The 23,978-nt window shown below is 41.7% G+C and overlaps 1 protein-coding gene across 1 annotated transcript in view; it reads right to left on the reverse strand.

The window, feature by feature from the left end:
- The window catches only part of GFRA1 (GDNF family receptor alpha 1), a 197,204-nt gene that overhangs the window by 76,640 nt on the left and 96,586 nt on the right, over positions 1–23,978 (reverse strand). The window contains exon 4 of the mRNA XM_081006021.1: positions 2,656–2,995. Within this exon, the coding sequence (XP_080862147.1) occupies positions 2,656–2,995 (340 nt within the window). The remainder of the gene's footprint in view (positions 1–2,655; positions 2,996–23,978) is intronic.

Here is a 23,978-nt window from a genome sequence, read left to right on the forward strand (position 1 = left end):
AGCCAGAAATGTATAGGGCTAGAGTCAAAAGTGGGTTTAGTCACCTTTTCTCTATCTGATCATATCAGCACCATTCATATTATACCACTTTAACAGTCATGGCTTCCCCCAAAGGAATTCTGGGAACTATAGTTAAGAGTGCTGAGGGCCATTAGGAAACCCTTCTTCACCTCACAGAGCTACAATTCCCAGAATTCCCCGGGGGGAAGGGATTGATCATTAAGCCACTCCGGAAATTGTAGCTCTGTGAGAGGTTCCCTAAGAACTCTCTGCACTCTTAACAAACCACAGTTTCCAGGATTCTTTGGTGGAAGCCATAAATGTCAGTGGTATAATAGTGTTTTAAAGGTATGGTGTGGATGTAGCTTCTTCTCTCTGCTGCCCCCTGCTTAATTTTCTCCCTCCTCTCCATGAAATGATATTAAGGGTAACTTTAAATTATGCCAAGGGCCTCACCTCTGTTTTAAAAAGATAGGCAGAATGTCAAAATTAGCACTAGGGATGGAGAACATTGGAAATGGAAGACAAGCTCTCTCAGTTCAGAAACCCCCAAACCATTATGAGTGAGTCTACCTGCCCATTCTTAAATTAGCCTCATAGGAAAAATGTGGCGCTATTGGACAATACTAAAATTACATTGGTGGTATTAAACCTGAGATGGCTCATTCACACATGCAAGTCATCACTTAGCACTACAGCAATCAAGTGGGTGACTTGCCAGTGTGAACTAGCTCTCAGACAATTACCCCAAATAGATAGGCTCTCAGAGGCAAAACCCACTGAACAGCATTTTTGAATGGAAAGAGAACTGCATTCGGTAATCTGTGAAGAAATCCATTTTCATACTCCTGTCGCTTTCAAAAATAGTAATAACATTTTTCTGACCAGGAAGCTGGGTTGTGCAATGATAGAGAACGAAAGGCGTAAAGTCAGGAAAGATGAGTGAAAAGTGAGAAAATGAAATAGCATTAAGCAACTTGGACGCTGAAATGAATGAAGACAGCGCAAGAAGTAATGATGGCACTTAAAGGAAATATTCATGCTGCACATTCAAACATGAGGACAATTTTCGTTAACCATTCCCTTTCCAATTTTCCACAAGCATGGAACAATGAAACAGATATCTGAGTGAAAATGCTACCATTCAGATAGGAAAAAGGAGCAAAAGAGAAGGAACGGAAGGCCTATAAGTTGAAGTTGTATTTTATTCCAGGACTGTGCAATTTAGCAGAAATATACATAGGGAAGTGCAAGCCTTTCATGTGATCTACATATCAAGGGAATGCTATCTAGTGCTAAGGACGGATTATGGAAAAAGTTGTTGGGAAGGTCACAGGAGGCAATTCGCAAAACATTGTACTTCAAGCATAAACTAGCCTGTTCTCTCCGGGCAGATTCAACTAATGAGTCCTGCCAGCAGAGCTAGTAATAAATGCATGAGACAGATGAGGGCTCTACTGCAACTTGAGTATAGATACTTTAACATAGGGGTGGAGAGGTGTTGCATAGCACAGAGACTGCAGAAAGAAAAGGCTGGTAGTAATAGAAATCGGAATCTTGGAGCTTAGGGGTTTCTCATGAGCTCATCTACTGCAACAACACGATTTCCTAGACCAGAAGTTTTCAACTTTTTTGAGTCCACAGCTCCCTTAACCAACTACATTTTTTGTGCGGCAGCCCTGTGGGGCTCAGGAGCCCAGTTATGTTTCTATTTGCCTGCAGAGCTGGCAGCCTCTTACCCTTTTTCGAACACCCTCCCTTGTGGAGTGTTCCCTCAGACTCCTCTCTCCAGGCAGCTGCTGTCCCTGGTCTCTGAGCTGCCCCCCGCCGCCGCCCTAAAGAGAGGTGTCTCCCAAAGGCACCATTCACCTATGGAGCTTATAGCCAGCACTGCTGCAATAAACAGCTGTGCAAGCCTTTGGGAGGCAGACACACGAGAGTATATCAGAGGAGGGAGGGAAGAGTGACAGAGGTCAGTGTTGCCCACACCCCTGACCATCATTCAAGGCACCTTAGGGTGCCACAACACACTGGTAGAAAACCAATGTCCTAGACAGATTTCATCTCCCATTTGCCCCAGCCTGCATGGCCTCCCATCACAGATGATGGGAGGTTTAGTTCAGCAACACAGATTTCCCACTTCTGTTGTAAAATAGCTCAAACTGATGCTTAGTAAGTCATTTCCATTATGTCATTGAAAGGAATCTCTTTCCCCGTTCAGCCTGCTAAATACCTTTCCTCCTTGGCCCTGTTATCAGGGCTGTAACAAGTCAGAGTCCAAACTGAGGGGTTAATCCACAAGAAACTGCAAATTGTTCCAGAAACTATCCACAATTCTACCAAATTATTCTTTCATCCTTTCAAATATGTTTTAATTAAGTGCTCACTCATGATTATTTGCCAAGAAAATATTACCAGCAGAACTCTGTCTGGAAAAAGTTCGTACATTTCCTAGGTTTCTCCAAGGGAAACCAGGTATTTTTAAAATGTGTAGACTTAACGAGATGTTATTATTCTGTTAAAGATGTCAGGTTTTCCTTCCTGATTGTCCTGTTCCCTGGCGAAAATACTACTTGCCAGCCTTCGCAATTTCAGCATCACCAAAGGTTCCTTCTGCTACCTCATTAATCACTCCACTGCCATGTGCTATCTTACCTGCAGATGTAATTCGTCTTGCAAGTATCTTGTAAATTCAGGCAGTTTGGTTTCTCCCTGTCCTCATATGAACACGCAGGGACAATAGTCTGCCGTCTCCTCTCTGTACATGCAACGTCTCGGCAGGAGCAGAAGAGCATCCCATAACTGTGCTTCGGGGGAACTTTGTCGAAAAATTGCCTCAGGGCCTTATGACACTTCCGCTTATTGCAGATTTCATTAGACACACTGCTGGTACAGGGGGTTATATAAGCTGATCGGTATTTCTTGCAGGTATCGTTGAGGTTACAAGCTTTTGCTGCATCCAAACAGTTGTTCCCCTTTGATATGGCAGGCTCCACTATACATATATAAAAAGAAGGGAGGGAGGAGAGAAATAGGATTATAGAGTTGCTTCAACATTTGTATTATTAAGATATCAAGGACATTTGTCAGCTCAAGAAACTTCTGGCACCAGAGCTGATCATAAACAACTAAAAGATAGGCAGTAGGATTTCAGAGTTACATGTAAGTTCATAGCTGTGATCCTCAAGCCACCAAGGTGAGCAAACAGCTGGAGATGAGGGTAGGTTATATATGCAGCAGTGTGCAGCCCAATGTACTTCAATGAAAACTAGGATCTACATAAATCCCTACTTAGGTGTATCCCCTTGAACGATGCTTCCAGCTCCACCCCCCCCCCAAAGAGAGAGAGTGGGATGATTTTGTGAACATGGACCATGTGGGTGGGTTACTCATATATGTCCTGGTTCACATTTGAGGTTCTAGATGCATGATCACCTCCACCACTAGGCCATGTACTGCTACTTCTAGTCGCTGGCAGTGTGACCACGGGACTTTGAGGATGGCAGTCCCCATGCCATAGTAAAAACCTGTAACTGGCAAAATATCGCTACAACATTCTACAGAATTTCAACATTACTGCAGTTATAATTATATATTAAACCTCAAGTTTATTTTGTCTACAACACAGTATGCAGAAATGCATACTAAATCCAAGTATAATTTCCATGTAATTTGCAGGGCATATAATTATGCAATATAGGCATAGTAGACACTAATTACTATGTGATTACAGAGTAATTACATGCCTATTTGTTTCTGGAAGGCAAATGCTATGCAGGATGCCTTAAACTAGGCTGCCTTCAATAAGCAGTTACCAAGAATCTACTGGATAATGGGTTCTGAGTTGTCACATATCAAAACAGAGATTACATTCTTAAACTACCATCAGCTCAGGGCCCACCATAGTAGACTGCAGAAAAGAATGAAATAGAGAGGGGAGGTGACGCCTAGACTGGGTCTCAGTTACTCATCACCTTGCTAGTCTTCCTCAGCGGCACTGAGACCTGAGAGTCTCCAAAGGATTAGAGGAGACAAAGACATACACATTGTTGTTACCCATCACACCAGTCTCTCGTGTCCCACAAAGACAGCCTGGTTAGTGTAACCCAGAGTCAAGTTTTATGTTGCCCTTTCTTTTTAATATATATTTACGTAAAGCTGCAAAGTTCAAAAATAACAACAACAAGCAAAATGAGATAGGTGCAAATAATATCTCACACTTTTCATGGGCTTTTAAAAAAATCCTAAAGCAGGGAAGCCAACCTGTGACCCTCCAGCTCTTGCTGGGCAATAGATCATAACTTCAGAACCTCTGTCAAGGCAAAAATAACATTGCATTTTGAAAAACATGAGTTGCACCCAACGATTACATCTCCCCCCGCCCCAATATGCTGCCAAAACAGTTCTGGGGTTTCCCCAACCCTCCAGAGCAGATTTAAGGGGAGACATGGAGCACACAAGCAGAGGAATGGGAAGTTCCTTGTGTGAATGGGATACTGGATACAACCCACAATATATCTCCTTATTCTACCCACAAACCACAGATTAGAAAAGCATTACTGCACGTATTGAGATCCCTTTAGAGTGCCTATGTTTTGCGACATGCAAATTTATGATTAGCAGCAACTGGAATTATATAAAATATGAAAGTATTTAACGTTCAGAACAGTCACACCCCTTAATTTTCAGAGCAGTTTGCAGATGCAAGTCACATTAACTTCAACTTGGAACATGCCTGCAGAATACTTTGAGGACATTCTTGATGGTTATTAGGTGATTTATATCCTATTTTCTTCATAAATGAGATGAATTTTTCACAGAAGCAGATGTTCAGGCTCAATGTTTATGAAAATCTATGCATCTTCCCCAGTTACACCTGTTATTCTGACTTCAGATACAACCTTATGAGGATTCACAGAGAGGGCTGTTAATTTGTTAAAGAGTTAGCACATTTATGATCAGCACAAAACTATTTCCTTCGAATCTGGCTGATCTTAATATTGGTAGGACAAGAACATCTTATATCTAATTAAGTGGGTACAATCCAGGCAAAGTCAAGCACTTTGAAATCTCATCAATTTCAAAGGGAATGTGAAGAAATTTATTTCACCTTCCCCTAAGAATCAATGGGACTTCAAAGTACTTCGCCCTTGCTGGATTGTGGTTTGTGTAATTTTGGGTCATAAATGTTAAGTCTGAAATCCTAAACACACTTACTAGGGAATGGGATCATCCCTCTGAACACAGTGGGAGTAGTTTCCCAGAAATATGTATAGGCTTGTTTTATAAATCACAATGATATGTTTAACACAGAATTAAGATGGAGTACAAAGCCTAATTATGGATATCCAGCTATTTATATGTTTAGATTTCTTTTATAGCTAGGCTTAGTATTTCTTGCATTTGAAATGCTGCTGCTATTTGGCTATTTGCACATAGGGGCAAACCATGTAAATGACATAATGTGTAGTTTGACACCCTAGAGATCACTGCTTGTTGTTGTAGATCAGCCTTTCCCAAAGGCTACCACTACAACTCCCATCATACGTAACCACTGGCCATGCTGGCTGAGGTTGATGGGAGATGCAGTTGAAACTTGTAGAGGGCACCTTGTTGGGGAAGGCCCTTCTAGATCATATGGTATCCTAAGAATACTGGTATCCCAATAAGTGAAGCAGCCTGAAACAGCCTTTCAGATTATATCTCCAAAATAAACCATTATGAATATTTCAGAGATTGCAACTATGGCTTGTATCCAAGTTTCATTTTAAAAAATGAAACTCCTTTCTCCCCCATGTCTCATATTCTACATCCTGATCACACGGAAGGAAAGATGAGCACACAAGTCCACCTTTCCAGCCCCACTGGGAGGAGTTATCTCCAGTGTCCAAGCTAGTACGAAGGAGCTGATGAGTTGTTGTTTTCCCTGCTATGTAGCCACAGGGTGTGATGCTTCCGCTTGTGGAAATGTACTAGAGAACTCCCTTTCCATTTCTCAGAAAGGAAGTGTAAGAAACTCACTGGAGAGGCAGTGTTGCAAAGCTGTAATAGCAAAACTGCTTAGCAAAACCACACAAAGACAACTGATACAGGCTTGGGCAGCTATCTCTTATGTTACTACACTATATGATTTCAACACTAAACCAGAGGGAATTATGTATCAGAATAACTTTCTTTATGCATCCGGCAGAGAAATCCACTCTCAATCCACAAATGGAAGCTATGTGGAACCAGGCAGTGGTGAGGATTTATGGGTGATTTAGCAAGAAAAACAAGACTTTGACTAAACCACATTAATTAATTTAATTTAGAAAATACAGTGTGGCCACTTGTTCTGGCAAACGTCTCCCAGTTCTGCCACTGACTTAGCACATAACCAAGCCAACTACTATGCTTAAAGTCTCTCTCCCAAGCACATTTATGAAGGAATAATTACCACTGTCACCACAGGGACTTTGGGGCCTGATTTGCAGAGGATGCAGTGTATAAGCAAACACCTCATCTGTGTTCAAAACATTATTATTTATTTATATATCACACCCAGAGTACATGGTGCTTTACAGGGTACTAAAATGACAGGTCCTTGACCTGAATTAGCTTACTATCTAAAATCTGACACACAGAGGAAATGACAGTGGGAGGGGAGGGGTAAGCAGGGGAGCAACTTGTGGCTGTTTCTGTTTTACATACATGATGCACATCCCATCATTTATAACTACATTTACTACAGCCACTGGATCATCAGCATGCAATGTTCATTAGTGCAGCCCTCACCAACCAAGTGCCCCCCAGCCATTTTGGACTGCAACTCCCATCAGCTACAACCAACACATGCTTGCTAAAGGCTGATGTGTCCAAAACATCTGGAGGGCACCTGGTTGGCAAAGGTTGCATTAGCACATGTGCAGAGTACTCAAGTACTCAAGGCTATTGATTGTGGGCATGTTAATATTACATGAGCACAATTTAGGCAATCCATTCCCCCAGGCTATAAGGGAGAGCAGGTATGATCATGGCAGCTCTCTCCTTTATCACTGTCACCTTCAGCTACCTGAAAGATTAATTTCTGAAGTGAGGAGGGGGCTCTCCAAGGTTCTACATCATACAGGGAACCTAGCCAAGTAGAGCAAGGTCCCAGACTGCAGACATTTGCTTATAACATATGGAAAGCAATTGGGAGGGCAATGGCGGGGATGGAGATAATGCCATTGTCCCTACTGTCCCTCACACAGTGATAATCCCATGGGTGACTAAAACACTCAAATGGGACCATAGATATAAGTGCATTTAAACACGAAGGGGAAAGCACAGAACAGTAAGCGCTTTAGCTGTGTCCTGCTTAAGTCACATCTTGCTTCAAAGCAGGGTTCCAAAAAGACATTGCCTTCTGTACCACTGTGTATTAGTCACATCCAGCACTGTTTCTATTCCACTGAAGGTTTTCTTCCATCCAAACCTATGTTATTCCTCTTGCTGCCCACTGTGGCGCAATTGTGTAACTTACGTAAACTACATAATTACATAAATTACGGTACATTGTCATTACGTTATTCCTTCCAATTCACTTCCATGTAAAGGAAGCACCATGCAAATGGTGTGGGAGGGGCACAACTACACATTGTTTCCAGACTGAAAGCAGCCACAACAGCAAATACCAATCATACTCACTGGATTTATATTCGTTCTTGATATGAGACAAATAAGCAAGCATCAGCAATTTCCACTCCCATTTTCATTTTTGTCAGAGTTCCCTGACATCCCTACTTCCAAGTAAAACATGGGTGGGATGAGGGCTGATGTGAATAGAGTTAAGATAGGACAAAGGCATGTCGAGATACACACACACACGCAGAGAGAGAGAGAGAGAGAGAGAGAGACAGAGAGAGAGAGATTTCTACACATTCAGATCCTAATACACAGATTTTGGTGAACAGGCTGTTCCATGGCCTAACACAGCAGTTGAGGAAGCAAGTTCCTATCGGTATAGCAAGACAGATGGCAACAAGCACCCCCATGATGCTGGTGATTTCAGTTGACGATGTACATGAGGATGTATACCAAGAGATGCAAACACACATCTGTGTATCCGACCTGTTTGTGTGGTCCCCGGTGCGGTAAGGGAATCCATATGCAAGAGCAGGCTTTTGCCTGCAGAACTCTCTTGCTGGATTAGGGTGTCAAAGTGAGAGCTGATTTAGTGCATGCAAAATCCCCAAAACACAGTGAGGGACTGTTTACCAGCCCCTTGCCAATTTACAGAGTATCATTCAGTATTCCTTTTTATTATTGCAGAAGTCAATTCGCAACTTGTTTCCTCTTTCCTTCCAACTTGATTAATTACCATGTTAACATAACTACTGTTCTCTTTCTTATAAATGGCCTCTCTCTAAAGTGCTGCTACTGCAAAATAAAGCAGGAAAAAGCTTCTAGTTCCTTGCTTTAGTACTGCAGCCTCACTTAATTATCCTTATTTTTCAAATTTATGTTCTTTTCCAATAAAACTTGCATGAATATTATAGAAAATCAGATAATATAAAGGGGGTGCTTGTTGTAACTGATCCTTCGAGGTCCTGCTGTTGCTGCTCTCCCTCTGCCACTTGGCAAATGTTACATTTAAATGCACTTGTTGATCAACAAATTGAGTTCTCAAGTGTCATGTAGACTGTTTCAAAGAGATTGCATTACTTACTGATTAATTTCTACTCCCTGGATGTTCCCCCACCCCGTGTCCAAAACCACATTAAGCATTAATCTGAAAGGAAGCCTCCCCTTGAGCAACATTTTAAGTTTATAATAACTAAGCGGTGAAAACCATTCTCCTATACTCAAAGCTGCCATTCATTTCATGGAGACTTCAGCTGAAGGCAAAGTGGGCACTTCTGGATCCTAGGCTAAATTCTTGCTTACTTCTTTTTTTAATGCACACAATAAATAAATTGTTAAAGCAAAATAAATAGGATAAATAAGCTTTATAAATGCTCACTCAATTATGGTATGTACTTTAGAAAGTGCGATATAGACACAGGGGAAAGAATCCTGTATGGACAAACAGTACAAACAGCAGTGCAAATGGTCAGAAATTATGGGAGTTGTAGTTCAAATAATCTGGATGGCACCCAGTTGGAGAAGGCTGTTCTACAACAACAAGCTGTGGTCTCAGAACCAGTCTGCACATTAGTCAATTGCACGAGGCAGGATTCAGCTAACTCATTCCTCTAGCAGAGGCCAGAACATGGACTTCTGCTGTTGCAATGGGACTTTCCTCCATTTTCACCCATTAACTCTGAAACTGGCCCTTGGGCATTGGGAAAATCCCTGAAACACCATGCAGAGGGTGGAAGAGGTTTGTTCCTTCTGGCAAGCTTGTGTTGGAAGAACCACTGTCATAGCACTACATTGACTTCCTCCCATGATAAGCTCTAGTCAATTTACCCTTGACTGCAATATATATTTTTGCCCATTGCTGTGGTCCTAATCCAGACTGGGCCCTTGCAACTGCTGCCTGCATTGGAGCAGGGAGTGAGGGGCTCTCAATAGGTTCCCTGTGTGGCTCTTTGTGAAAGAAGACTGTTACGCTCAAGGGCACACAATATGATCAAAGCAATATGTAATTTACATCTCAGGCTGAGGTTTCTTTCCGGCTCAGCCTATTGAGAACTTTTAACTGGAGATGCCAGGACTGAACTTGAGATATTTTGCATGCAGAAGATGTGCTTAAGCACAGAGGCATGACCCCTGGACTGTGACTTTGTGAGCGCAAGGATGATTTAGCTATGAATTGGCCATGAATAAATTTAGGGTGGAAATCCAAAGTAAGTCTTTGACTATCAGAGGGTCAAAATTCAGGAATGACCTTCTGCACAGCATTTACAAGAAGTCCTTTTCAAGGCAGGGTGGGAATGATATGTTTCAGCTGCAATCTTAACCATGTCTGCTCAGACATAAGCCCCATTGAACTCAAGGAGGCTTACTCCCATGTAAGTGGAGTTTAGGAAGGCTCTTTTCCAGGTTTATTCTGCTACTTCTGCTGAAGCCTACTGTGGGTGAGAAACATTGCTTCACTTTAGAGAATCAGAATGGTGGGTGGAGTGGATTTAGTTAAAGCTGTTTTTAGCCACTCTTCAGCAAAAGCTCTCAGAGCAGCTTACAAAATCAAATCAACAATGTATAATTTAAAGAATCATAGAAAGAAGGGTATCATAGCAGAGCAGAATAAAATACCAGTATTAAACAACACCTACAATCAAAGCACCAGTGGCCTGGCTAACTAACCAGGACAAGGCAGTTTGAGCACATAATGCTAATCCTGGCCTGACTGTGCTGGCTGCCAATTAGTTTTGGGCTCCAATTCAAAGTGCTGATTTTGACCCATAAAGCTTTAAATGGCTCAGGACCTCAATACCTCAAGGACCACCGCTTCTCATATGGACCGACCCAAACCCTGCAATCACCATCTGAGGACCTTCTTTGTGTGTCCCTTTCCAGAGAAACTCAACTGGTGCCTTTGTTATATAGTTTTAGGCGCCAGGCAAAAATATTCCCCTTCAACTAGTCCTTTGGCTGTTAGACAATCTATGGCCTTTTAAATGTGCTGGGGTGGTGTATTATTATTATTATTATTATTATTATTATTATTATTAATGTTGTGTATTTTGTGTTTTTATTTGTAAACTGCCCTGTGATCTTTGGAGCATAGAAAATTAATTAATTAATACAACAACATACAACGAACACCAACAAAGCATCTGAAAGGTCTGGACAAATAAGAAGGGTTTCACCTGCTTCTGAAAATAAAACAAAGTTGAAACCAAGAGGCAGGGGACGATGACTGAAAAAACCCTTTGTAGTGTCACTATCAAACTTGCTTCAGAAGGAAGAAGGGCCACAGCAAATGATCTAAATGCCTGGCAGATTCATGGTAGAAAATGTAATCTCACTAGTCTCAAGCTATTTAGGACTTTCTAGGTCAGTGCCACTTGGAATTGTGCTCAATAACAGATCAGAAGCCAGTGTAACATTTACAATACATTAGCATTCTATTTTGAAGAGAATAGAGGCAGAAGTTTCCACTTTATGCTTAGGAATAAGGAACTGTCTGTTTGGGACCGGCCAAGAGTTTTCCCCTCATGTCATATTTATGAGTAGCTCTGAGACATTTCTTCTCCCCGCCTTCTTTTTCTTCCCCCATTAGGGCTGTCTGACTTTCTAGTATGTGATTCTGACACAACATTGCCTAGATTGCTAGAGTTAATCTGCTAGGGTGAATGTAAGGAAACCCCAAAACAGCAAAGTGAAGGAAGGAGAGGGGAGGCCAAGCAGACATTGAATTCCTCCCTATATTTAGGAAAGATAAGAAGATACGTTTGACACAACTTGTCTTTCTTTTGGGATTACATGCAGGTCACACTATCCAACTGCTTCCTTTGTGAAAATTCATTTATCCAAACACAAAGAATTATACCCAAACCTCGCTATATACGCGGCTTATTGAGATACCCTAACAACTGGAGTTTTTCTACTTCCTTACTTGTTTGTGCTTTGCTGGTGGACAGCAGCCATTTTCAGGCACAAACCATTGAAAATGTGAGAAGGGAGAGAGACTGGACAAATATGAGGGCAGGAGAGACTGGACAAAACAGTTTTCCCTTTGCCTCTTTTTAGCTGGTGGGCTGCAGCCATTTTAGGAAGAAACCATGGCAGGATGGGGAGGGGGCATGTGGGGGGAGGAGAAGGAAGAGAGATCCATTGCACAAGTGGAAGTCCTTGAACTCACAGGATGACTTCATTGGCTAAAAACCTATACCAGACCTTCAGAAGGAAGTAAATACTGTAGTATGTGCAGGTCCCACTTACCAACACAATGTGTTCTCAGGAAATCATTTGTTAGGCGAATGTTTGCATAACAAGCTGATGATTTCCATTATCTCCTATGGGAACATTTCTATTTGTGGTGCAAATATTTTATAATACAATGCTGTAAATCCAATTCTTCAATCACTTCCAATATCTCTCTTTCTGTTACTGGTTTATCTAGGTTCTATTGCTCTCCCCCTTTGTTAAACATGGCACTATTTTATCTGCTAAATACTGTTCTATGTCCCCTTTTCCTGGGTCTTGTTTGTTTAAGTTGGAATAATTTTCTAAGAATTCCACTACAATTTTCCCATTTGTCATGGCCTGTCAACGTTTCTTTTTATTGGGAAGACGTGACTGTTTTGCTGATTCTGCCTTATTTAGTACACCAATAGTTTCCTTGCTTTATTCCCTCATTCAAATGTTCTCTGTTTCAAAAACAAAGAACTCTGTTTGGTATGTTTTTGTATGTGTTTAATAACTCAAGTTACTTTTTGTGTATGTTCAGCTGCCTCAGAGTTTATTACAAGGCTGTGAATGCATAGCAAAGTGTCAAGTGCAAAAGGGTTTGCTTTGGGGGCATGTGATTGTGGGTTTATATCAATTAATTGTCACATACTGCATTGTTCATGTTACATTGATCACAGGTCATTTGCCAGAACACCCTCAGTATCCAATAAACATTACCATAAAAATAATTAGTTATGTATATTGTCACAGATGAGTTTTAAAATTCATACTTTTAGAGAAAGCAATAATCCAAGTTACAGGTAAATTTTCAGGTTGCAAAGCAGTTACTTTTTCCATATCTTTTCAAGAACAATAAAGAGAATGCATTTAAAATACATGTGGCATGGCTACTTTTGTAGGGAAGATCAAGCCAGTTACCACACAAGCTAATAAAATATTAGCTAAAACACAAAATATTATGTAAAGAAGTTTACAAATGCTATGTTGGTCACTACAGAATAACTTGGGAGCCAGTTACTTAGTTACTTCCCAATTAGTCCCTGGGTGATATAAACCAAAACAGTTAGCGTTAGCGAATGTTAGTTTTCCTTTTTAGCCCCGTGAAAAAAAATAAAAATAAAGGAGAAGGTGTTTCATCTTCAAATTTTCCTCCACCCCCCCATCTGATTGAGTAGGTTAGTAATGGAGGTGTTAGTCACCACACCTTTACTACGATGAGTCTTCTAAGACTCTTTTTCCTGTGATCTTGGATATGTTATTTTCAAGACTAATTCTTGGGTCAGTTAATTAGATGAAGTCGATAGTTATTCTTAGTAAGCTGAAGTAAGACAGAGTGAGTTTGTAAAGTGAAAAAGGTTAGTTGCTTAAGCTTATGATAGTAAAACCAGTAGAAGTTTAGAAAATACCAGATCTTGTTGTTTTCTTTTGCACGTCCTGCTTTTGGAGCATGCATCAATCCTCAACAATACACTGTTCTACAACTGAATGAGTCTGCGGTAGAAATTGATGAATCTGATGAACATATCACCACTTCTCTGCCCTCTAATTTCACATTCGTCCTCACTAAGTTATTCACGACCAGCTCTTCACAAGCACTTTCTCTTTGCGCTTTCTCAGAGTGCACATTCAGCGAACGCATTCTGGGTGGCTGCCAAGACTCTGCGCTTGGTGTGCCCTCAGAGTTTTAAAGCGGATAGCCCCTATCAGGACCCTTCCCTCTGCCAGCCACATCCAGTTTGCCTCTGCAGCTAGGCCATCCCTGCAGGAGGATAGTGGAGCTGTATCTAACACAACAACTGTTCTTGCAGCAATGCCCACACCCCACACAGAATTCACCGGGAGTTTTAAAATATACTCCAAAGAAACTGGCAAAGCCAGAGCAGTAAGAAACAATCTCTGTTGTGTATTCAGCTCCTGGGTTTTTATAGTTCACTTTAGCTTAAGGTCCTGAAAGGCAGAAGGGAAAGGGATGCAACATTCCAACAAAATCTATCTTAGGCTTCCTCAGCCTCGGCCCTCCAGCTGTTTTGGGACTACAACTCCCATGATCCCTAGCTAGCAGGACCAGTGGTCAGGGATGATGGGACTTGTAGTCTCAAAACATCTGGAGGGCCGAGGTTGAGGAAGCCTGATCTATCTGATGGTGCAAAAGGCTGCAAGTGATCAGTAGATCAATGGCTCGTTCATCAGCAACATCTGTGGCATGATTTGTGGGACTGTTGCAATTTATTCTTCCTATGCCAAACTGGCAGAAACTGGACTTCTTTGTTGCAAACCTCAGATGGGACATGTGTCCAGGTTGTTTCCTTTAATACTTGAAGTGAACAAGTGTTCCTGAGTATACAAAATGTTCCACCATTAGAAACGAAATGCTTGAACATAATCAATGGTTTGCAAGTCATATGTTAAGTGATTAATAGTGCTGTCTCAGCAAATGCAATCATTACATTTTTAATTAACCTCTTCAACCTCCTTCACCTTCTACTTTAGTTATACATTAGCTCTTTGCAGTTTTGCAGTTGTTTGCATTTGATTAGGTTAAAACAATCAAATGAAAAATTATCCCTCCAATTTGTAAAATAACCCTTGCTACTTACAAATTAGAAGGTATTGTACATGTTTCTGAAGAAAGTACTGTTATAAATCAGATCTAGGACACATATTTTGAACTCTGTGGCTTTGTTCCCACCTAATTTTTGTTTTGGCAGCTTACTGCTAGTTAATGGCTCTGGCTACCAGTAAGCTGGCTTTTCAAAAATTTCTCTCTCAACCTAATTATAATTACACCATATAAATCATACAATGATCAATTATACAAATCTGAGGTTCATGCATTATTTAACCTAGCATTTGAATGTACCCAGCAGGACAGGAAATTCCAAAGCTTCTCAGCTTGCAAGTGCTTCATGGACACGGTAGTAGTGCCAAGGATGAAAATATTTAGGGCCAAGCTTGACCTGAGTAAGGACAGGAAAAACTGAAATGACTCCATAAAAACTGAACACGGTCCACAACATTTCATCATTCACATAATGTGCTTAGTAGGTAAAGCATTTTGATTCTGCTTTCACGACCTGTGATTATTCAGTAATACTCTGCAGTACTACAAGAAAAAGTTGACTTGGGTTATTCCGAAAAGGGGTTGTATGAAGAAACGAACCAGCATCTAGGTATTTGATATAGATTTTCCTGCAATCTTTGACATATTCAGAAAAGCATTCATTTCAAAGATAATCTAAAAACAGAGAAAACTACAGGAAAAGGTTGACAAGAGAGCTGTGTACAAATGGCCTCTTGGAATTCTTCAGCCTAAAACATGGGAGAGAAGCTGAGGGGACCATTTCAGCAAATTCTCAAGAGGGAGGAGAAATTCTTCAAACAGTTCCTCAGAGGTGGGCCTCACCATTAGCACTGGCACTAGGGAAACGTCTTCATTTTTGCCTCAAGGGCAGTGTTGTTTTTATTTTTCTACCCTGGACACAGGGATGGGAGAATCTCATGAAAATTCACCCTGCTTGTTCCTTGGCTTGGCAAAGTGAGCTGGCATCAAGAGTAAGGAGAAGCAGAAGCAGACTCAAGGGGTCTGGGGAATTGGCAGTGGGCCTTTCCAATGTAGTGGGATGTGGGATGTGGGACTTGGCAGATGCCCAGCAATGCTGATCCCTGACAGTGACCCCAAGAAGCACATTGGCAGCCCCTGAGCATATCCCCCAAGGTGTCTACAGTGCGACTAGCAACTCCTGCATATTACATAGGAGGGTCAAGCCCTGAGCAAATAATTACCTGCTTGCTGTGTCTGCACAAGGAGATTGAGCCACCCCTAGTCAACACAGTGACACAAAGTCTGTATAAGATTTAAAAATGATCTGTCCCAAGCATCATCAAGATAGATGGGGCAGATGCTGCAACAGGCAGAGAGGTAGGGTGATGTCTGACATGACTAGAGCTGTCAAAGTGAAACAAGCACGGGACAGAAATAGCAGCAGGTACTACAGCAGCTGCTGAAGGAACCAGATCCTTCATTTCCCTCCTGATAACTGAAAGAAACTGTTTTTGGGGGTGGGAGTAGGCAGAGAGAAGTTTATTTCCTGCAGTATAAGTTGCAAACAGCAACTGGCTGTTCTGTACTCAAGCTGGTGTGCGCTACTGCAAATCTACTACATCTTATTAAAGCAACATATGCAAATATGTGTGTTATATATCTTTTTGTTGTAAGAATCATAGTGATACATTCCATTTTATCTGATTGTGTTAACAATGGAATTTACTTTTGATGTTGCTTGTGGCATGTCTTTAGCCACTTCAAGCATTTCCACTGGAAAGAAAGTATAAATCAGGGGTGGAAAACCTCTAGCCTGTGCCCAAAATCTGGCCCAGCATGGGCTCCAATCTGGCCTGTGAGACCATTTCCCCCAAACCACACCCACATGCCCCACACTTGAAGTCATGCGTGACGTCAGGTGTGAGGCAGGTAGAGCTGTGACTGTGGGACTGAGTTCCCCAGGGGAAACTTAGTTGTGCAGGCAATACTTGCAGAAGTAGGAAGTCATGCTTCCTGGATCAGCTGCACAGCCATGTTCCCTGTGGAGATCTCAATTGCACAGCTGATCCCTGCAGAAAGCAGCATTGCCAGCCCTGCACTCAGTGCCTGGGAAAATAAGTAGGTAAAGTAGTGTGATCACTCCACTCAGACCAGCATCAGCAGCTGGAATTGCCCTCCCATCCATTTCTCTTCCTCAGCAGATGCTTATTTTTGCCCTATTTGAATGTATTAATGTGTTTTGTAAATTGGTTTCTCTTCAGCTCGCTGTTCCCCACCCAATGCTTTGTATTTTGTTAAAAGGTGGACTTTTGCTATAAGCTGCTTTGGGCACAGCTCATTTTGGGAAGTCAGCATATAAATAAACTAAAATCAATCCAACACCAACTTTCTCCCCCATCAAAATCATTAACTCCATAAATTAATTACTTCTCCCCTTTAAAAAAAAGTAGTAATAGTGAGGCATGGATAGGTGCAAACCTATTATCATTTAAAAAGAAGGTAGCCACAGCTCTGTAAATGAGTCACTTGAGTCATGTACCAATGAAACACAATCTTAAAAATAATGAAAAACAGAAACAAAAAACAGCATCCTTAATATCTGGCAAGTTCAGAAACAATACCACTGGAGACATTCTTTTAAAAAAGCAGCAGTTTGAATCCTAAGGTAAGTTCATGCAAGTAAAGTTTCTCACCCACTCTCTCTCCTGCAGCCTCAGAAAGCTTTTTCAAGTCTGCTCCTGACCAACATTTCAATTAAGAACACATCTTTCCACTTAATGTCTGGTATCAAATTTGTATATGGTTCTTATTTTATGGTTTTATGTTCTATTGTTCTGTAAATAAACATAGGATGTGTCACATGGGACTGCTGGGGGCCGTAGAGATGAGAAGCTTCCTTCTGTGAACATCCTTGTCATAAGATTCAAGATTTTGGGTGCCCTTTGCTGGTAACCTTCCAATCCCCATTCCACATTGCTGAGGGGCCACAACCATCCCAAGAGCGGCAGGAAAGATGAAGAAATGATAATGTTTTTCTTCTGTGTAGTAAAGCTCTTATAACCCAAGCCATCATTGTTACCATGGAGCAATTTTTCAACTTAAGACTCTGCCCCGTAGTAATATTTCATTCAGGTAGAATATATATTATTGAAGTGCCAGAAGTCATTTTCTTTTGTTGCATTCTTGTCTAAACTATATAGCCAAAACAAGTGTGTGCTCCTTTCACATTGTGACATTTTTTCTTTACTGATTCAAGAAGCACAGTTGGCACATGATGAGCGTTCCCATTGTTCTTTCCTTAAATGTACAAGCTTTTTTGATAGGCCACTTAAATTATCAACAGGTGCTCATTTTGTGGGAACCAATAAAACTGCAGCACAACATGTCATAGATTGAGAAGACAGGAGTGTTTGTGCTTAGACCAGAGATGGTGAAATCTGTCTATTCTAAGCATGACAGGCTGAGCAATAGTGAAGTGTGAGGGGTGTAGCTCTAAGGGAGAACATCTGCTTTGCATGCAGAAGGCACTATGTTAAATCCCTGGCATCTCCTGCTAGGGCTGGGTGAGACTCCCTGCCAACACTCTGGTGAGCTGCTGTCAATCAGTGTAGACAAGACTGAGCTAGATGGAACAATGGTCTGACTTGGGAAAATGGCAGCTTCCTATGTTCCTGTGCAGTATAGCCACTGCTACTTCTGCAGCCCCTTGCTCATGCCAGCTGGGGCAGGGGACAGGCAAAATTTTGTCCAGGATATACCCAAGTGATCGGGCCCAGATCAGGCCTGATACTGTCAAGTGACAACAATGGGGCTGTCTTAGGATCCAGTCGATCTCAGGCTAACTGAACAGTTCCCTGTCCCTGCAACGTCTAGTCTGGGAGTCTTCCATGGGTTCCCACTGGCAGGAAGCCCACTAATGGCCAGAGTAGGAAGCTGGTGGAGTTGTTCTGGGCAGAGAGAGACCTCCACCCCATCCACCCTCACCTCACAGTACAGCAGATCAGGGGTTTGGACTGCACCCTGAGCCTGGATTCAATCCCTCAGATTTGAAAAGATAACCAGAAACTACCTTGTCTGCTAGAACAACAGGCCTGCATTTGCCTTTCCTCCTCTCCATTCACACAATATATCAGAAGCATTTTAATAAGCAATATTAATACTATAGAAGACTGACATGTCATTGACCTAGGGCCAGCAGGATATGAGGAAAAGAGAAGTGAGCAGTTATTTCTCCCCTTCAAAGATTTCTTCCTGGTTTTTTTTAGCAGTAAGATTAATAGCACATGAGATGTACGTTTTCCTATTAACAGAATGCTTTTGACAGTAAAGGGCCATCGTTAAAATGATGTTTTTCAAATGCATCATGTCAGAGTCTCTACACATTGCCTTTTGAAACTCGGCTGCCTTTGTATTTGTTTGCTCAGAATGCAACAGTGGACAGGGTTTTGGCAACATATGTTCTGTTCACATTTGCAGCTGGGAAGGAAAGAGTACAAAAACCACTTTTCCACAGGGGGACTCCAATTATACTGCAATCTACGTTGCTCAAAAAATATTCCCCTCTTCCCACTTTGACACTGCAGTGCTAAACCAGATGTATGCGCAATGTCCCTGAAATAGCCAGAAATGCTCAAGGTTGTCACACACCACACCACCTGCATAGGACCACCACCACCACCCCTGCCGAGTTACTCCTGCCTGTATTGTACGCTGGTGAGGCTCTCAACTGCATGCTGAAGACCCATTGGCCAAGACTAGTTGGGGTTGGATGTGCATCTGAAGCCTATGCAAACCTCTGTGCAAACCCATCTTGTGCAAAAGAAATACAGTATCAAAGATGCAGTTGCCTGTAGTCCATTTGTACAAAGGCCCTCAAAAGACATGGCATGATTAAGAATACTATTAAATGCAGCAGAGACTTTAAACAATATGAATAATGATCACCTACTAAAGCAAAACACAGTGAAGAGAAAAGGTATCCAGAGTAGATTAGTGGGTCAGTAAATATATAGAGCATAGAAGTCCCACATATTTGACATTTGGAGAACAAAGTGATCCATCAATGTCCCAGGAACTGATCGATCAAACAGAATACTGCTACTGAAACCTAATAGTATGATAGTAATAATGTAGCCATAAAGCCTCTAGTCTATAATTGACTGCTTCCACTTCAAGCTAGCATGTCTAAAACAGTGACTAATGTTCACCTAAATATTTCACTTGCAGTGGACAACAATCAGTTACACCTCGCACTATTCTCAGCAGATTGCTTGTATATGATAATGGACTGTGTGGACAGAAGACAGAGGGCGGAAAATCTATTTAAACACGGAAGCTCAAGCGGAGCACAGTATAGAACTCGAGAATGTATTGGATGGGGGGTGGGAGAGGGGGAGAGAAAGAGAAAGCGTGTAGCCTGACTGTAAATTATAACAAAAAAATGAGGTATCACACAATGGATATCCTAAGTATGATTACATCAAACTTTAAGAGCTTTGTAAGAAGCTTAAGAGCACAGTCAAAAGAGAGAACAGCCCAAATTTATTTTTCTGACTGGACACAGAAATAAAGGCACAAGACACATGAAATGAAATGGGTTTTACTAGGGCCACATTTTATTAACAACATGAGTAGTGAAAATAAGACGTGCAGGACCAAACCTAAACATCAGCCTTTGTAAGAATAAATGCCTACCAATAACAATGAGGCTGACAGGTTGAAAAGCACTGATAAAGAGGATGGGGAAGCAGTGTGTGGGGTGTGGCTGTGGTGTATTTGTGTGATTGGCATCTGCCTGTCTCGAGAGACAATGGGAAGCTTCTCCAAGAGTGAAGTCAAACTGCTGCATTAGCAGCACCAAAGTGACCTCTGCAGGGTGCAAGCCAGGGCAGTGTTCATACATATGTACATGTATATACACAATTACCACGGCTCCATTAGAGACTTTACAGCAGGAATGGGAAATGTCTTGCTTGGGGGCCAAATATGGCCCTCCAGGCCTCACCGTCTGACCCTGAGGATTTGCCCCAGCCATATGCCGTCCCCAGTCATACCCTTCTTCCCAGGACACGCCCCTCATCAAACTTGCTTCACACCCTTGCGTGTTTGTACCTTGAATTCTGATCTTGCTTCTTGCTTGCCTTGATGCAAGGGAGAGAAGGATATGTGAATGTGTGTAAATATAGCCTACTCTTGCAAGGGCAAAAGTTTAATTCTTTTCTTTGCCTTCTTTTGCCTCTTGGCCATGCCCTTCACTGGCATGTGACACACAAACCCCGGATGATTGTCCATAATGGAATGCAACCTTTGGGCTGCAGAAAGCTTTCCCGTCCCTGGTGTGAAAGATTCAAACAGTGGCCAGGGCAAGAGTATGAGACCACCCCTCCAAATCTTATGGAGGCACTGTCCTCATATTGCTGGCGAATGTTGTCAGCAGCATGCTAATGTGCGCCCAGAGGCCGCCCTGAACTCACACTTCACTTTAGTCTGGATAAGGGTAGCGGTTCTCAGAGTAGATGTTCTCCCTTGGTATCATGCTTAGTTTTGGGACTTCAAAGACTGCAAGACCTCTTGCTGCTTTCCAGGACTTATTCCTGCTCTCCAAGTAACCCCCCAAAGCAAAGCATGGCATCAGGGGAGCCCCTGCCCTTCTCCAAGCTCAAGAAAATGGCAGAGAGCCTGTCTCTCAAACATTACAGTGAAATTTCATCAAAGAGAATTGTGTACCCCATAGCAGGATGGTGACTGCATTTGTGGATCCTTCCTGAGGCTCTAATAAAATTAACATTCAGTATCTGGGAAGCCAAACCCAGATTATAAATCAGATGAACCTATGAAGACAGCCGGATTTGTACTAGGATAGAAAAGCTCACTTTGACTTTGGCAATTGTTGGAGCAACTCTGGAGCCTTTTCTGCTCCTGAAGATGATGTTTCAGCTTACTCTGAGACCTGGTCTCTCTCCAGCTGTTTGGTACTGGCTTTCCCACACATGTCCAAATGCTGGACTGCACTGCTGGTGGTATTTTAACTTTATTCGCTCTCAAAAGAGGATCTTGTCTTAAGCTAGCATACCTTAAGTGTTCAAAACAGAAAGGGACAATTGTCTGCCGGCGACCTCTAAGGGATGAATTTGACCAAGGTTTAAAATCTGATGTGTGTTGCTCTTCTGCCCTTCTCGCAAGACCTGCCATTTTAGGCTTCACAAACAGGAAAGAAGCCATTGCCATTTAAATGCATTACCAGGGTCAACCATATTATTAGGCAGAGTATGCCGAATTATCTCATATACAGGCCGGGGGGAGGATGGCAGCACTGGCAGCACCCTCAGTTATTCCTCCTAGCCAATCCTCTAAGTTGGGGATCAGAGCTGTAGGTGTAACCACTTAGCCTGTTGTCCTCCGTTGAAGTGGGGAATGCTACCCCACTGCCAATTGTTGAAAAAATATTCAACTACCCGTCCAGTCAGCATCTGAATATGAAATAGGAGGAAATGGCATCTTGTCTTTTCCCTCGGGCAGCAAAATGTATTGTGCCAACCCTGTGCATTGCATTTCTACTGGGCTGTGCGTGTGTATTGCTATTTTGGGGAAGGCTGGATAAATGGTGTATAAAGACAAAACCGGGATATAGGCTATAAGATTGGGTTGTAAAGTACATGTCTAGTAACCGTAGTTTTGTCACCTGCTCTGCTCGTACAACATTCTATATATAGAAGCCCACCTATTACTCTCCCCTTTTGTGCCCAGTAATCACTGCTTCTTCCTAACGCTTGCTCTTTCTGGACAATCACAATATCATTTCCATCAATACCATATATGAATAGAGGCCTGCCAAATAACAACCAAATGTACTCTTAACTTCTGTAACTTAAAAGCTGCAATCCACACACCACTTACTCCAGAGTAAGCTATTAAAGTAACCGAGATTGCTTCAAAATAAGTGGTTTGTTGATTGCAGCCAAATACCTGTCAAAATTAAGGCAGCCTTTGTACATACAAGATAGACCACATTCTGTCTTGCTATAGTGGTGTGAATATAGAATAACTCTTCTGAAACTATTGGGAGTCAATTATAGGGCCATGAAAGCAAAGCATCTCTGTAAGCTTCAGCGGAGCTATTCTAGCTTTATTGCTTGGGTCTGGCCCTTTATCTCGATAATCTAAATGTGTATATCCTTTATTCAGGAAAATGAGACAGGGGTGATCATGTGGCTAAATGGTTTTCAGAACCGGGTCTTGGTTTGAGAGGCAACCAGGCTTGCAAATTCTTCATGCCCAAAGAAGGAATTTTAAATTGCTTTGTTAGGCTCATTGCAGCTTTTAAAAAAATTATAATTAAAATGCCTGATATTCTCTAATGGACCATGAGTGTACATCAAATTGCTCTGTGGCCTTTGATATGTACTTAAAGGCAATTGGCTAGTCTTACTGATGTATTTTTAAAGAGCTACTTATTGATTAATAACGTTTCCGTATTAATATAACCACTTTGTGGGGAACTGAGAAACATCAATAGTAGAAACCCATATTTATCCACAAATTAACTGTATATAGATCTGCTGCTTTAAGCCAAATGGGGTGCATCCATTCATCCCTTTACAAGAGAACGACAACTAATAGTAAAGCAGATGAAAGCAAAACTTGGACTTATTTGTCAATTGCATAAAACGACTGGCTGCAATTCATGTCTTCTTGCCTAGTGGAGCCGAAGAACAAATGACATAAAACATACACTCCGACTTGCTTATACTTTTGACATGTTAATAACTGTAATGCTTTACCTGATGACAGCATTTCATATCTTTTTAGAGCCATAGTGGCTGCAGAAGCTGATGAAAATGAAATAAAATTGCTCTTAAATATGGGAAAGAAGTGTTGGATGTGCAAGTATTAATGAATACTGGAAGCCAGATCATTGCCACCAATCTACTCCATGATAAACACCCATTTTCACAGCTAAGTTGTAATGAAATGAACATTAAAGGTCTGATTGTGCAAGCCTTTCCTGCACAACTGCAGTAGAGAGTCCAAGGCACAAAGTAGCTTGCAAAAACAAGGTAGAAGATCTCTTGCTGGGAATTTCTGAAACATATTTCACAATAAGAATAGTGAATTATCTGTATCAGGAATGGGAAACCTGTAGACCTTCAGATGCTGTGAGATTCTAACTCCTATTACCCCAGTCAGGAGTTGTAGTCCAAGAGCATGTGGAGGACCACATGTTCCCCATTCCTATACCCTAGTGCACCACCATCTGGATAGGGAACAAAACCTGAACCATTCCACTTTGCTTTAGAGAATGGTATTATTATTAAAAAAAAAATGGAAAGTTCTCTATCCAAAGAAAAGAAATGATTTAGTAATTTTAGACCCTAGCACTGCCAATGCAAACAATTTGCTCTTTCCTTCATACCAGATCTGAAGGCAAACCAAATAAAAGTTCAGAACAGGTCCATGTCTGACCTAAATACAGTGGTGCCTCGCAAGACGAAATTAATTTGTTCCACGAGTTTTTTTCGTCTTGCGGTTTTTTTCGTCTTGCGAAGCACGGTGTCAGAAAAGTTTTGGAAAAGCTTCAAAAATCACCAAAGTCTTCAAAAACCTCAAAAAAGGG

The sequence above is a fragment of the Podarcis pityusensis genome (assembly GCF_964106645.2).
Source record: "Podarcis pityusensis genome assembly, chromosome: 5".
Taxonomy (NCBI): Eukaryota; Metazoa; Chordata; class Lepidosauria; order Squamata; family Lacertidae; genus Podarcis; species Podarcis pityusensis.